Genomic DNA, 16920 nt, shown 5'->3' with positions numbered 1-16920 from the left:
TAATTCGCGACGATACGAAAAAATGTTTCATACAAGATTTTAACGATTCTAAATAGCGATTATATCGCAGGAAAAGTTTTCTTTCAAATATCATTTTTTTTTTTTGCAAAGTTTCTATCGATCTTCAATGTCTTATTTGAATGTATATTGTTTTCTATTGCACGTTATATTTGACATTAGTATGCATTCGGTTATTATAATATGACTCTAAAACAACCTAGAACTCCAGAATTAATTTATGTGTAAATTATGTCTCTTGACGGTGATGTTTACTATACCAATGATACATAGATTGTGATGTTCTTTCAATAGTTAACGTGAACCGCTACTGAAACGCCATCTTTCGGATCACGGTCGTGAATGGAGTTTAATCACGAGCTTGTGATCACTGTTAGTGGTTTTGCACGCCATCTCTGGTTGCAATTAATAATAAAACGTAATAATATGGTTGTGAATAAGAACAAATTTATAGAATATTTTTCAATATATAAAATATTCTATTCGAAACAAATCACCTGATTACATATTTCCTTTAATTGTAACTGTACAAAAAAATATTTCATAGATAATTTGAATAGTTTTAAATAATGAATTGTGATCCGAAAGATGGCGTTTTAGTAGCGGGTCACGTTAACTGTGACCTTTAGTGTTCCGCTAACGCCCCTCGGCGGAAATTCAAAGAATTACAAACGCGCCAAATTTAAATTGTATAGTAATGTAGTCTAAGCAATGAAAAAGGCTGGGTTATTATTTAAAAATAACAACATAGATAATTTAAAACCATCAAAATTATCAGCCTTTTTCATTGCTTAGACTACATTACAATACAATTTAAATTTGGCGCGTTTGTAATTCTTTGAATTTCCACTGAGGGGAATTAGCACTAACGATTAGAGATGGCGTGCAAAAATCACTAACAGTGATTTATCACACTAACGCCCCTCAGTGGAAATTCAAAGAAGTACAAACGCGCCAAATTTAAATTGTATAGTAATATAGTCTGAGTACTGAAAAAGGCAGCTCAATTGCATATTTTGTACATTTCAAATGTCAAATTCCTTCAGTCGATTGTTTAAATAAATGATAAGTTTGTTGCCACGAAAAAGAAGCATTGTAAAACATTCGCTTTAGAAATAAGAAAAAGTATAAAACCATCAGTAATGAAAATTCTCATGTCCATTTTATGAAAACATACATTTAATACGACATTTTGTATATATTTGTATTATAAAGAAATGAGTTAGAATTCAAAATTACAAATAGGTTAGTTTTGCGTATACATTACTTTGTCGAATAATTTTACGAACATTTATGAAACGAATGTTGAAACAATGAGAAATAAAACTTATACTTACATCTATTTATCACTTTTAATTTAACACCATGATTGGGAATGAACGTGATCGAATCACGAGTGATTCAAAAGTAACAATTGACGCCATCTCTATGCAACTATAATATAGTGTCACTGTTCATGCTAGGTAACCAATCAAAACAGATGAATTGTAACTAGCAAATCTATAATTTGGCAAAACTTGGGAATTTTGTGTTCGCACGAATTTCTTCTAATGAATGAAATGTTGAGTAGTTTGTCTATTTGCGATAATTCTTAGGTTTGATCGTCGAGAGACTTTCTTATCCGCCGATCTGTCAAAAAATGTAAATGTAAGACTGTGATTAAAGTTTAAGGTTTCTAACATACGGTAATGTAATCAAAGCAAATTATCCGATTAAGTCGGAATATTGGACGGATGTAGAGAGAAACCTTTTAAGTGGTATTGAAAATATATCATCTATTTTTTAAATGCCATTATGGCTCTTCGTAAAGTAAAAGGAAATTTCGAACGTATGTTCGACAAAAATCTGACGGATTTAGTACGTGGAATTAGGAACAACAAGGAAAACGAGGTACGTTGATAATTACGTATCGTAGATTGGTTTCGAGTATCAATTACGACGACCTAACCTCATTCGTACTTGCATTAAGGGTCTTAATTACTTTTCGTTTTTATTAATAAATATATCAACGTTATTATAGGCAAAATATATTGCACAATGTATAGAAGAGATCAAACAAGAATTACGACAAGACAATGTTGCGGTCAAAGCAAATGCTGTAGCGAAGCTAACATATGTAAGTTTAACGTGCACATAATTTGCAATCGGTTAAATTTTTCATACTACTAACGTAATTTATTTAAACTTATTTAGCTTCAAATGTTGGGGTATGATATTAGTTGGGCCGGTTTCAACATAATCGAAGTGATGTCATCAGCAAAATTCACGTATAAACGAATCGGTTATTTAGCAGGAAGTCAGAGTTTTCATGCAGATACGGAAGTATGACATCATTTAAGTATTAAATAATATAATATCGATTTTATGATGTAATAATCGATACGATAATTTATTACAGCTTTTGATGTTAACCACCAACATGATTCGTAAAGATCTGAACAGCCAAAATCAGTACGACGCTGGTTTAGCTCTGAGCGGTCTGTCCTGCTTTATAAGCTCAGATCTTGCACGCGACCTAGTTAATGACATAATGACATTGTTGACATCTACGAAGCCGTACTTGCGTAAGAAAGCTGTACTGATGATGTACAAAGTTTTCTTGCGATTCCCAGAGGCTTTACGGCCTGCGTTTCCAAGATTGAAAGAAAAGTTGGAAGATCCGGACAGTGGTGTGCAAAGCGCTGCAGTTAATGTAGTTTGCGAATTGGCAAGAAAGAATCCAAAAAACTATTTAAGTCTAGCACCGGTCTTCTTCAAGCTTATGACAACGTCTACCAATAATTGGATGCTGATAAAAATTATTAAACTGGTGAGTGGATGCTATTTCTCGATTTTATAAAAATAAGGTGAAACAGATTAAAGAAAATGTAGGCTCACTGTTATAATTAATGAATATTTAAATATATATATATATATGAGCCAAGTAATATTGGTCTTGTTTCACGTGCTCAGTTCTCCACTATAACACTGATTGAGCCAAAAATGGGTCGGCGACTCACTCAACCACTAATTGACCTGATTTCAAGGTTTTCATACTAGTTGATTATTTTTCTCACGATGATATAGTAAAGTTCTAGACATTAGTTGCAGTATGCGTTAGTAGCCTGTGTTTACTTTTCATACTTACCTGTGAGCGTTTACTTTGTATGTTGTGTGTAAATTATGTTTAGAAATATTTGTACGTTAAGTCTCGTTATATTTCTTAGATTGTAATTATATTTACAGTTTGGCGCGTTGACACCTCTAGAACCTAGGCTTGGCAAAAAATTAATAGAACCCCTTACAAATTTGATACACAGGTATTTAATGTATTTTTATCGATAATTATAACGAAATACAATGCACCGGCAGATTTGATTGCTGCTTGTATAATGGCTTTTAAATTTTATTTGAATATTTTTTTTTTTTCGTAATCTTTCAGTATTTTGTTGCGAGATTTATTTTAATTTTCTAAACTGTTAATTATGTAAGTATAGCAATACATATATATAGAATATGCAATTTAGTACTAATTACGTGATATTACTGGTTTTTAGTACATCAGCAATGTCTCTGTTATACGAATGTATAAATACAGTAATAGCTGTATTAATTTCGATTTCATCTGGCATGCCGAATCACTCTGATTCAATACAGCTGTGCGTTCAAAAGTTAAGGATACTGATAGAAGATTCTGATCAAAATCTGAAGTACTTGGGGCTGCTAGCAATGTCGAAAATTCTGAAGACTCATCCTAAGAGCGTGCAAGCTCACAAAGATCTTATAATGCAGTGTTTGGATGATAAAGATGAAAGTATAAGATTGCGTGCCTTGGATTTACTATATGGGATGGTCTCGAAGAAAAATTTAATGGAAATAGTTAAGAAGTTAATGGTGCATATGGATAAAGCTGAGGGCACTGCTTACAGGGACGAACTGCTCTCGAAAATTATACAGATCTGTTCGCAAAATAATTATCAATTTGTTACTTACTTTGAATGGTAAAGCGATGATGTATAGAACATGCTTAATTTTTGTTCGGCTATATGGTTTGTATAATACCTATTTACATTTATAGGTACATATCTGTATTGGTTGAACTTACACGAATGGAAGGTACCAAACATGGACCATTAGTAGCAACTCAATTACTTGACGTAGCGATTCGTGTACAAGCTATACGAAAATATGCAGTTCAACAATGTGCCTTACTGCTAGAGAATTCATACCTTCTAACAGGTCAGCCAAGAGCAACGATGTCTGAAGTTCTATATGCTGCTGCATGGATTTGTGGAGAGTTCTCCAGGTATCATACGGTCCCCTATATTGTTTCAAATAAATATTCTGATTGAAATATAATTAATAACCCATTAAATTGACAGCGAATTAGAAGATCCTCTAGCAACATTACATTCGATGTTACGATCGCAAGCTTCTAGCTTACCAGGACATATTCAAGCTGTTTATGTTCATAACATTTTAAAACTTACTACAGCGACATTGTGTACAGCTGAAATGTATGAGGATATTGACAAAATGAACCAGGTAAAATGAACCGTAAATTCTTCATTTCTTTGTACACTTTGTGTACTGATGCAACAAAATTATGTAAACGTTACTTTCGATTTTAAGTTTTAATGGTGTGTTACGTAAAACGTTTTACTTTACTCGTGTAGGAGTGAAGGATGTAGTGAACGATGAGAGTGAGAGTGGGGTGTTAGACCACTCCTGGGAAAAATTTTAATAGGGGATTCTAGAGGCCAAAATAAGACGAAAATGAAGAATACCAATTTGTCGATTGAGGCTTCGTTAAAAAGTTATTAACGTTTAAAGTTGCGAGTCTTGTGAGTGAGAATCAGTATCACGCGCACACAGCTGTGCGCAGGTTGCCTATTTACAGGCGCAACTATAAACGTTAATAACTTTTTAACGAAGCCTCGATCAACAAATTGGTATTCTTGATTTTCATCTTATTTTGGCCTCTAGAATCCCCCATTAAAATTTTTCCCATGGGTGTACATACAGGGTGTTCAATTACCCGTGGGAAAAATTTGAATGGGAGATTTTAGAGGCCAAAATAAGACGAAAATGAAAAATACCAATTTGTTGATCGAGGCTTCGTTAAAAAGTTATTAACGTTTAAAGTTGCGAGTCTTGTGAGTGAGAATCAGTATCACGCGCACACAGCTGTGCGCAGGTTGTCTATTTACAGGCGCAACTATAAACGTTAATAACTTTTTAACGAAGCCTCGATCAACAAATTGGTATTCTTGATTTTCATCTTATTTTGGCCTCTAGAATGCCCCATTAAAATTTTTCCCAGGAGTGGCCGAACACCCTGTATATATATTCAATTTATTTTCCTCCAATAGTTAATTCTCCATTGCAAAAATCCACCACTCTTATAATGTAAATTACGATATGTTATATAATACTTGTCAAGAATTAGCACGTCGTGAGAGTACGTAAATGGTTTTGTATTTTATAGATTTATGAACTGAAAGATAAAATAGCAGCTTTTGTGTGCAGTGGGGATTTAGAGGTTCAAGAAAGATCTAGTTCTGCACTGGTTTTACTTGAATGTTTGAAAGAAAATCCTGGTTTGGCACGAGAACTTATGGAAGCGTTCGAAGGTGAACTTAATCCTGTTGCACCCAAAGCACAACGAAAGGTAACGATTACTTGAAATAGTTATATAAAGATTGTCTGGCATGGTAAAAATAATGTGTCTAAAAAAAAGAACCAAAAATTATGTTCCCTTTGAAGCTACTAAATTTTTGCGTGAACCATTTCTTTTATATAGTGGATAATTTACAAATAATTTGCATTTATAGACTAAAATTGGGCAACCTGTATAATAAAGGTGAGTTATAAAATTATATAAACTATCTTGTTTTTCCTTAGGTGCCAATTCCTGAGGATCTGGACTTAGATTCATGGATTAACGATCCACCGTCAGAAAGTTCAGATTCAGAAGATTTAGATATGAATGATATTTTTATTAAAACAGATAAAACAAATGATGCTTATTGTAAACGAGAATTTAATGAACCGTCGGCGGAAGAACTTGAAAAGCGTCGCGAAGCTAGAAAATTGGAGCAACAAAACAACCCACATTACTTAAAAGGCACGTTTAAGAACTCCAGATCATATCATAATTCATCGAACATTTACGAAGAGTTTGAAAACATTCCTGTCGCGGAGTTGGATATTCCGGTTTCTTTGAAGATCGTGAACAATCATAAGAGGTATAAAGTGCACGGTAAAAAGAAGAAGAAATCCAAGAAAAGTACGTTTGAATTTTATATTAATCTCCATTCGTGTTTCAAGATACTTGAGAGTTAATTTTAATTATTTAATCTTGAATAGATAAAAAATCTGCCTCAGAAGACGAGCAAGACGATGATTATCCTATTCAAGTGGTGAATACAGGTATAGGTGAACTTCCACCAGGTGCAGAACTAAGCGATAGCGATGATTACGATAAAGTGGATGCGAATGATCCTCACAGAGCTCTAAATATCGACCTAGATATGCCTTTGAGGGAAGATGAAAGGTTGCCTGTCCTGGAGCATAGAGTTCTTGAAAACAATTTGATTCAAGAAAGTACTGAAATCAAAGGAAACAAAAAAGAAAAAGTAACTTTTTGTTCTCTGCTTGTTTATGTTTTAAACAGTTGAATATAATGCGATGTAATTTACCTTAAATTTTGTTTACTAGGGACACAAGAAGTCTAAGAAGAAAGTTAAAGAAATCAAAGAGAAACGACATGACAATCAGCTGGAACTTACTGACATGTGGTTGGAAAATAATATTCCTTCGGAGAATACTCAGTCTTCTGTTATCAATGAATATACACAGGTATTCGGTGATAAAGAATCGGAACAGAAGGATGTTAAACATAAAAAATCAAAAAGCCAGAAGAAGCATAAGAAAACTGACGATGACACGAAACATCGAAAGTCAAAGAAGTCTAAAAGTAAAAGGGACAAGAAATCTTCAGATTACGAAGAAACAGCAGGAATCTCGACCCCGTCAAAAGAAATATTACCAGATTTGAGATACAGTTTCACAAATTCCGAAGAGAAGAAACCGTTCACGGAATTCTTGAATCCGTACGAAGAGTTAGCTAAAAATAAAGTGATTTCCATGATGTATCGATTGGAACATATTCCTCACGAGTCAAATAAGTTACTAGCGACAGTAATTATTATAAATCACTGTGAAAATCCTGTAAAGGAATTAGTTTTCGATGTTCTAGATACATCCTCGCTAAGATTAATGAGAAATGTAAGTTAGCACAAGGCAGCTTTGAATAAAGAGAAATAATGCTAATTTACTAATCCTTATATTATGTACAATATTTACCAAGTATGACGATCGAACTTTGTAACATATTTCTTTTTCTCTCTTTTCTTTTTCAGGTTGGAGATGAATTTGGTATAAAAGTGCCATTCCAACTGCCTCCGGAGACTACTAACGACAAGAAATTTACTATTATAATTTCAGATGTGACATTTGCTCAGAAATTGAGAGGCACGCTTACATACATGATAGAAAACAAGGAAAGTACTTTGCAGGAGAAAATTGACTTTACTATGACGCTGCCATGTAGTGCGTTTATGTTCCGTCCTTTTTCACACAAGGATATACCGACGGAATTAATACTTAAAAGCGAACTGGTATACAAAGTAAAAAAAGATGTAGTTCTTTCTCTAGATTTTCGTGTCACTTTAAATTTCATCTGCTGTAAGTTCAATTTCATTGTCGTGGAAAGAATTGGCCATACCGCGGCCCTGTATGGACAATCTCTGAAAGGACATCATGTGTGCCTTTTATGGAAATACGATGTGAGTGCAAAATGATATTAACTTGCAAGCGAATGATTCTGATGAAATTGCTTTTTGCAGAGATCATCGCGCAATTTGGCAATCGAAGGCAAAGGTGACAATAACACATTACTGTCAGGAATTGTGGAAGAAATTGTAAGGTTCCTGACAATTTTGATATGAAGTGAAGTGTCTGTATTTTACGATTCCTATCATTCATTGCAGTCATGTCCATTACATTACAGTAAGACGAACATCTGACAGCATTCGTTAAATATAAAATAATGGCTATAGAAAATTTATCTACAAACTTACTCGATATTTTCAGAACAAAATCTTATCTAAACTATGCGTCTAATTTATGCTAGATGCATACGAGCGGTACGTCGCCATCGCGTTTCTATGTTGTCTCTTGAAACTTAACCTCTTAGACACGATGCGCCACTATAGTGGCTCTAAACTCATAGTTTGCTCACTGGGCTGTATAAAAAAACAGCCAGGAGGTTAGAATAGGTGCCTAAGAGGTTAGAACAACCAGGCCAGACGTAGGAACGCTGGCCTTGTCTGGCTTTGTTGTTTTAATTACAAAACAAGAAACACAGAAAGGCAACGACGATGCGCCGCTCGCGCGCATCGAGGCTTAGGTAATACAATTTGTTACATATAAACATATATGTGTATCTGTATAAATAGACACATGTACGAAGGCATATACGTGTGCGTAAAATATTGTTTTAACGAAAGAAAAGAGATTTATTGCCAGGAATTGAAGATATCGGTATGAAAGTAGTTCATTTCATCTACACAACACTGCTAACAGGAGCTCGTGGATCCTCTCTCAAAATAACATTAATTATTATTAAAATTAATGTCAAAGACGAAGATAAACTTCTTTTGAGGAATGTCAAAATCCTTGGAGACCTTTCGAGTGGAATTTCGTTTCACTTTTAGGTATAATGTCTGCAACAAAAATGAATATTTAATCTTTCTGTGTGTAAGTTCATGAACCTCCAGAAATCTACGAACCTTTTGGGGCCCAGGTTGAGAACCACTGTTCTATACACAATTTCAATTCATTAATTAAAGTGCAATAATAAAATAGTAGATAAAATATTTGTTTCAATTGCCTTCGCAAGCAGGGTATGTAAATATTATTTCAAAAATTTTGTGACAATTTTAAGAGATTATTTTTTCTTAAAAATTGGTTGAATCAAATTTCATATAGATACGAATTGTACAATTTATAATATTAAATTAAACTATGTTTGCCAAGTGAAGAAAAAGCATACAAGTATGTGAAATTGTAAAATATTATGATAAAAAAAAACACAAATGTCTGTATATTAAAAATTGACTACTTTATAGACTGATATCTTCAATTTCGTGTTATTAGAAGATTAATATCGTAATTATATTGTTGAACTTATTAAATTGTAAAGTACACTACGGATACTCGCGAATTGTGTGAATGTACATCGATGTTTCTCAGCGAAGTGTATACTTCCTGCATGTAATGAATTTGTAATATCAATAATTTATTACGTATAAGGATCTATGATACACATATAAATAAGTAAAACAGTAACACATGAAACACCAAATGTAAATAGCTAATACTTGTATCCTATACTGATAAACAATATTTTCATTTTAAATATCTTCCAAGAATGAATTTCATTTACATAAACTATTAAGCAATTAATTTCGTTATATACTGGATGGCCCAATAATTTTAACCGATTTTAATATCTTCATTATTTTTAAAAATATAGAAAAATCTTATTTACAAAAGTTGTTTAGTATGACTCTCATCATAGTCACAACTCTAGTAAATAAAGTTTTTCCATACTTTTAAATATTATGGAAATATTCAAGTTAACGAGCTCCTCTATATAACTGTTTTTCTACATGCACGTTTGAAAGTTGTTCTTGAATGCTTTAGTTACAATTTCGAATCATCGTTTCAGTTCAGTGATAACAAATAGACCAGCAAACGATTTTTAAAAGTTAGAAAATTATTGTAAACAATGGAGAACGTAAATATCGGTATTAGATACTTATAAACAATTTTGCTTAGTTTTTTACCTTAAATGCGTATGTTTCATGAAAACTTTTGAATTTTTATTTTCTTTTGTTATCATATTTGGGAACATGAATTTTATAGAACGAAATTTTTCTATTGTGTTATATCGACACTTGAACCAAAAACGATTAATCCGTAACAACTTCGACCTTCGAACTTCACACATGAATAGTATATTTAAAACGTATAATGTTTTGTTTTACTTTTACATTCATATATAATATTAAACATATTATCAGTTTATAAAAACTAAGAATGTGTTTTATATTTTTTATAATTTATGTGTAACGATGTCTATAGTATTCGTTTTTACGAATAATAATGTGTTACATTTATTCATAACAAAATTTTCGTATTTTTTGTACTTGGAATATAAAAATAGAATTGATTTATTAAAAATATATTTTAAAATACTTTTTTTTTTATTTTATTAAGGAAAGTATTGCACATTTCATCATTTGTAATATATCTATATAAATTTGAACCTATTTCGAGTGTTTCAAATCCCAAAGTAGGCATCGTACCTACTATTCAGAGATGACTTGTTGGCTAAGCGCGCTGATTGGCCGTAGCGTAATAGTAACGCCCATTCTCAACATATCGTGATTGGCTGGACCGCTCGTATCTACAGTTCCATCGCGTGACGAAGAACACGAACGAAATGTATCGAGATAGAGTAGGATAGAACAAGAGTTAGCGACATTGGCGCCACCGCGCGCTCAAGATACTAACCATGAATAGAACAAAAATCTTTCCTTACACTTTACAGTATTATTATAATTCTTCATAATAACAATCGTTAATCTTATGCCCTTGACGTGAAATCGAATTTCAATTGTTTCGAGAGCGAGAAGAAAAGTTCACATTTGTCTTCTCTCTCGACTCCCTCGAGATTACCCGAAGTGAATCCGCGCTCACTTCGGGGAACTTCGGGGAACTTCGGAGAACCGAGAAAGAGGGCGAGTGTCAGTCTGTCTCTCGACTCTCCGAAACTTCACGAGCTCATTTACGCATGTATAGTGCGCAGCTTGCAGTCACGTGGCTTTGTTTGGCCACATTTCGTATTCGCGTGAAACTAATAATGTGTATTTGTAACGCGAAAACAATAATTGTTACATATACTTTCATTTGAATATAATTCAGGATATAATAGCAATAATTCAGTTTTTCTATTTGTATCTTAAAATAAAGCAATGGAATCGAGTAAAGCAAAATTATCAAAAAGTATTCTGGAGATGAAAGTAAGTTAAAGAGGTTAACACTACAGTTTTTTCTATTATTCAAATTTGTACGCAATTATTATAGTATTAAACTATGTATTATTTGTACAAATAGTTTATGAAACGAACAAAAGAGAAAGTAGAAAAACAACAATTTCAAGAAGAAGGTGAAGAATATTTCGGAAGTGAACTGACGAAGCTCATGAAGACGGACTCGTAAGTTCTTTTTTACATTGTAATGAAAATACTTATGCCCCTATATGCTGCGCTATAAACTGCAAGGAGTTAATAACTATAATTAAACTAAAATCGATTGGAAACAATAAAACATGATTTGACACGAAACGTAACAAAATTATATATAAAATAAAAATAAAACATATGTTTCATTTTTTATTCAAGAGACAGATTCATCGTTGAACCTAGCTATGTTTTCTGTGAGAAATTAATGGAAGGTAGAGTAAGTTTCCAAGGTATGAATCCTGAAATAGAGAAACTAATGGAAGCGGAGTGGAACAATGAACACAGCTTAGTGGAACCGAAAAAAGAAACAGACGTATCGGATGAACAAATGACAGAACATTTTAAAGCTTTTAGAAAAAACGTAAAACACGAATATAAGTATGAAAAACCATTGAAAGAAAATAGTGATGAACCGCTACCGAAAAGACCAAAATTTTTGAAACCTCAAGATTAGCGATATTTACGAATGATAAGTATTTGTATTGTCCTTCCACGAGAAGAAAGCACAGCGTGTTTACATCCCCACTCTCGCTGCAGTCCCCTGATTGGCTGTCACCGATCTTCGTCACCGTTTTCGACCAATACCTGTGAGTCAGCAGACTGCAACAGGAGTGGGGATGTAAATGTGCCTTCTCGCGGAAGAATGGTATATAAATATACAGTGTTCGGTCACTCGTGGGAAAAATTTTAATGGGGGATTCTAGAGGCTAAAATAAGACGAAAATGAAGAATACCAATTTGTTGATCGAGGCTTCGTTAATAAGTTATTAACGTTTAAAGTTCCGTCTGTAGAATCTGCGAACAGCTGCGTGCGCATGATAATGGTTCTCACTCAGCATGAGAGACTCTACTCACTGACGTATCGACAGCCTTACAATTTTATGAGTGAGAACCACTACTGCGCATGCGCAGCTGTTTTCAAGTTGCTGTTCTACAGACGGAACTTTAAACGTTAATAACTTTTTAACGAAGCCTCGATCAACAAATTGGTATTCTTGATTTTCGTCTTATTTTGGTCTCTAGAATCTGCCATTAAAGTTTTTCCCAGGGATGGTCGAACACTCTGTGTACACTCGCGCGCGCATAGAGAGCGAGGGTGTGCCCTACTGTAATAGAAATACACATCTTTATATCTTCATAATTTTAAATTATAGGGAAAAAATGCTGCTTACAAAAGAATTGTATGACTTTGAGAAAGATATACAGTAGAAATAAATTTAATAATATTTGTTTAACATGATCTCAAAACTCACTACGCAGTGTACAAAAGTACAGAAAATTTATATTTATGTATATAGTTGAAATGAACGTTACGTTTCAAATATAAGAGATTATTAATTTATTTTGTTAATCATTGAATCGTGTTCGTCAAGTAAGGACCTAAACGTTTCAACAGATAGAGAGTCTGTGCCATCCTTTTTTAATCCTTTTTCCCATAGCAAATCAAAACTGTTATCAGAAAAATCAACTCCAATATTTTCAAATATACTTCTTATTTCTTCTTTGCTTCTAAGCTATAGAATATTATTAATAAATGTCGAATTTAATTATTATTCCTCGAACTCCCAAGTTTATAGTTCGAAATATTATTACGCGGATTAATCTTTTTGTTATACATACTTTGAAGAGATCTGTGTGACTTAGACCATGTCTTGTAAAGATGTTTGGAAATATAAGGCTGTAAGCAGAAGTCCTCTCTTCAAAATCTCCAGACGAGATCCCTGCTGTAGGAATATCTATAAAAGTAAATATTTAAATTTAAATTACTAAATTTTCTACTTCAGATACATCTAAAAAATATTCAAAATGTATAAAAGTTATTCAAAATAACATCTTCGATAACACATTTCAAAGTCATTTCCATTAAAATTGATGCTTGTTTTAATAAAAGATATATATAAAGTATACATCAAAAATGTACTAACTTGCAGTGTCTATTGCATCCATATTTCCTATTGTCTCTTTATATGTAGTACTATAGTATTGACATTCTAGAGGTATCTCTGAAAAATTTTGATTTTTAAAAGCCTTGACTGAGCGTATTGATGTATTATATTTGATTAAAATGTTATTAGAAATAAAATATATTACTTTCTACTTTTGGTAATGTAGGAAAATCATATTTCCAATTTAACAGATTTAGTAATTCTTTGTAATTCACATTATTTTTTTTACGTATTTGAAGGAGATCCAATAGTGGTGTTAAAAGTACTTTATTTATATATATTTTATATTTAGCTAATGTAGAAATAACATTGTCTTCTGGTAAGTTTCCCACATAATCCTATGCATACATTAATTTTCTTTAATTACTTAAATTAATCGTCAATAAGAATCCGAAGATTTTTGTTTTTATTGGATGAAAACAACTTTCTATATTAATCACTTAGGTTCTTTTTAAATACCTTTCTCGAAATTAAAAAATATTTAAATTCGATTGGTTGTATTTTCAGTAAAAAGTCTTCTCATGAAAGTAATATAATTATATCAAAGAGTACTAAAATTCTTATAATTAATATATTGTGTTAAAAAATTGATTTTTGAATTTATTGTTAAATTTTGTATTTAAGTTTAGAATTTGATATAGGAGTATAAAATAAAAAATGCATTACTTTATCAAGACACAACAAATCCTCGTAAATATCTAAAAATGGAATTTCTGGAATACGTTTTTTAAGTTTCTGGCGTAAACTGTTTATATATTGCAAGTATTTTTGTTGCAACGTTACATCATTGTTTATAGAGCAGTTATTTAAAACAGTTGCCATTTCATTTGTTTCTTTTCTTTCATATGCTTTACCATGTATCATAGACGTATATAAATGTGCATTTTTGATATTCCTGACAAAATTAATTTTAATAACTTAAACAGAACATAAATATTATTTTAATTTAATTTACGAAATAAAAGTAATATTTTTGTTATATGTACATCAATATTACGAATTATTATATAAAAAACGTTTTAGCAACTTTGTTAAAATTAATTTGTCATTAGTATTTATTATACCTTACTTCTCCAACCCGAGAATGTGAACGTTCCATAAAATCTGCTAAAATAGAATTAACTACTGTGGTAGGATCAGAATTGATCCATGTTAGTAGCTTTTTGACTCGTGACCCATCGATATTAATATTTCTTGATTTCCCAAATACAAGACTTTGATCGAATGGTTCTCTGTAGCTGAAAACAGAATTTATGTTCTGTATGGTACGAAATAATAAACACCAATTTATAATTTTATCTCATACTGTCTCTTAATTTGCTCTCCAGGCTGATAACTGTTATGACTTTTTTTATACATTGCAAGAACATCTTTGTTTAAAATATCAATTTGACTTGTTTTCGCTTGAAGTAATTCAGCCATAGTTGCTTCTAATTAATAAAGAACATTTTATTAATAATAAAAATGTTCTGAGATTTACTTTAAATGCTACAGTATAGTTATTAATTTTTTCTTATAAATACAGGGTGTTTGGCCACCCCTGGGAGATTCTAGAGACCAAAATAGGACGAAAATGAAGAATACCAATTTGTTGATCGAGGCTTCGTTAAAAAGTTATTAACATTTAAAGTTCCGCTTGTAGAACAGCAACTTAAGAACAGCTGCGCATGCGCGATAGTGGTTCTCACTCATAAAATTGTAAGGCTCTCGATACGTCAGTGAGAGAGTCTCTCATGCTGAGTGAGAACCACTATCATGCGCACGCAGCTGTTCGCTAATTCTACAGGCGGAACTTTAAACGTTAATAACTTTTTAACGAAGCCTCAATCAACAAATAGGTATTCTTGATTTTCGTCTTATTTCGCCCTCTAGAATCTCCCATTAAAATTATTTAATATTATACTCCTTATTTACTCTATAAAAATATCTAGCAAGTATAAGGTAATGCACGATGATACAAATAATAATAAATTTATACCAGATTCAATTTTTTTCCCAAAAGTTGTTTCTAATGGGTTCATACCCACTGGTAGATTTGGAACCTGGTAACGTGTTCTACCAATTTCATTATTCCAGTAGCTATTCATCACAGTGTTTCTTAATTCGGAGATAAGTGTTTGAAATGGTGTTTCTTCGTTTGCTTGTAGACATTCTTTTACCTTGAATAAATGAAAAGAATCGTATGGATTAAAGAGAGATGATTTTGTATGGATCAATCTGGAATAAAACTAATTATTGTTCGCTAAACTCTTACCCCAGTTTTGTTTTTAGCATCGTGCATTATATTCCTGCATGATAGTAGTTCGTGCTTATGTTTTTCATTATGGACGAGGGTATTTTTCAAAGCTTCAACTTTGTCTTCTAACGAATATTCTGTGAGACAGTCTTTAACACCGGACAGTGAAATATCATTTTTCGTCTACATATAAAAAATCATAAACCTATTAAAAATAAGTAGTAATAATTGACTCATAATGATAATAATATATAAATACTATAATACTATATGGTTATAATATATTATAACCATACATTAAATAATAAAGTAAAATGTAATGTAATTAAAGAATTAATATTAACATTTTAACAATGTTTCCAATAAACGTGAATGTTAACTCTACTTGCATTTTATATTAATTTTTATAAAAAATTGTTTATGTCTATATATAAGACACTAATGTAATAAATTTTAACGAACTTTGCTTATGAATTTCTTGTTAAAAAGGTTTCCGTTTTCTTCAGTTCTACTCAAAATTTCATTTTGTTTATTTGTACAATAATTGTCCATTATTAATTAAATAGATAAATCCACGCGTAAAATATGAAATTATTAACTAAACTGTATTGGCATATTAGAAATTAATCGAAATCAATATTACAACAAAATGACAAAACATAGTATGATTATGTTTTTATTTTGAAGACGTCATAATTTGTTCTAATCATTTTATGATTAGATTCATACAGGACTACCTCTTTTTTCCATTGACAATTGATTATAGCTGATTTGTGAACATTTTAAATATCCATATCTCTCTAGTAAGCTAATTAGTTCATGTCATAGTAGATATTAAAGATGGCGTGCAAAATCACTAACAGTGATTTATCACACTAACTCCCCCCAGTGGAAATTCAAAGAATTACAAACGCGCCAAATTTAAATTGAATAGTAATGTAGTCTGAGCACTGAAAAAGGCAGCTTAATTGCATATTTTGTACATTTCAAATGTCAAATTCTTTCAGTCGATTGTTTAAATAAATGATAAGTTTGTTGCCACGAAAAAGAAGCATTGTAAAACATTCGCTTTAGAAATACGAAAAAGTATAAAACCATCAGTAATGAAAATTCTCATGTCCATTTTATGAAAACATACATATCATGCATTTAATACGACATTTTGTATATATTTGTATTATAAAAAAATGAATTAGAATTTAAAATTACAAACAGGTTAGTTTTGCATATACATTACTTTGTCGAATAATTTTACGAACATTTATGAAACGAATGTTGAAACAATGAGAAATAAAACTTACACTTACATCTATTTATTACTTTTAATTTTTCTTTTTCTTTCTCCTAATAAGAAAATTATGTTAAC

The 16920-nt window shown here is 31.7% G+C and overlaps 3 protein-coding genes across 4 annotated transcripts; 2 read left to right on the top strand and 1 right to left on the bottom strand.

Moving 5' to 3' along the window:
• The first annotated feature begins 1614 nt into the window (after window positions 1-1614).
• On the top strand, window positions 1615-10295 carry Garnet (adaptor-related protein complex 3, delta 1 subunit-like garnet). 2 transcript variants are annotated; one of them, XM_076780578.1, is made up of 14 exons: window positions 1615-1908; window positions 2039-2134; window positions 2212-2340; window positions 2417-2827; window positions 2971-3044; window positions 3555-3998; window positions 4076-4303; window positions 4380-4542; window positions 5486-5668; window positions 5902-6286; window positions 6367-6635; window positions 6718-7287; window positions 7422-7847; window positions 7908-10295. In XM_076780578.1, exons 1-14 carry the CDS (start codon window positions 1813-1815, stop codon window positions 8007-8009), a joined length of 3576 nt encoding a protein of 1191 aa, XP_076636693.1. In that variant the 5' UTR covers window positions 1615-1812; the 3' UTR covers window positions 8010-10295. The 2 variants fall into 2 exon arrangements, with proteins under 2 accessions (XP_076636693.1, XP_076636692.1); XM_076780577.1 differs by lacking the exon at window positions 2971-3044 and adding an exon at window positions 3244-3317 and having other exon boundaries at window positions 7908-10294.
• A 642-nt stretch (window positions 10296-10937) lies between these two features.
• Window positions 10938-12707, top strand: Mpp6 (M-phase phosphoprotein 6). The gene is made up of 3 exons (XM_076780779.1): window positions 10938-11150; window positions 11245-11345; window positions 11532-12707. Exons 1-3 carry the CDS (start codon window positions 11103-11105, stop codon window positions 11824-11826), a joined length of 444 nt encoding a protein of 147 aa, XP_076636894.1. The 5' UTR covers window positions 10938-11102; the 3' UTR covers window positions 11827-12707.
• LOC143349484 (EF-hand domain-containing family member B) lies at window positions 12594-16184 on the bottom strand. Its single transcript, XM_076780780.1, has 10 exons — window positions 16017-16184; window positions 15573-15737; window positions 15297-15477; window positions 14625-14748; window positions 14383-14556; window positions 13985-14213; window positions 13464-13656; window positions 13298-13375; window positions 12993-13108; window positions 12594-12886 (listed from the first exon to the last, which is right to left on the bottom strand). The coding sequence occupies exons 1-10, from the start codon at window positions 16104-16106 to the stop codon at window positions 12707-12709; spliced, it is 1530 nt and encodes a 509-aa protein (XP_076636895.1). The 5' UTR covers window positions 16107-16184; the 3' UTR covers window positions 12594-12706.
• Between the last annotated feature and the right edge of the window lie 736 nt (window positions 16185-16920).

The sequence above is a fragment of the Colletes latitarsis genome, chromosome 13, assembly GCF_051014445.1.
Source record: "Colletes latitarsis isolate SP2378_abdomen chromosome 13, iyColLati1, whole genome shotgun sequence".
In the NCBI taxonomy this organism is placed as follows: domain Eukaryota; kingdom Metazoa; phylum Arthropoda; class Insecta; order Hymenoptera; family Colletidae; genus Colletes; species Colletes latitarsis.
The sequence above is the reverse complement of the archived record's forward strand: the minus strand, read 5'-3'. Positions and strand labels throughout refer to the sequence as shown.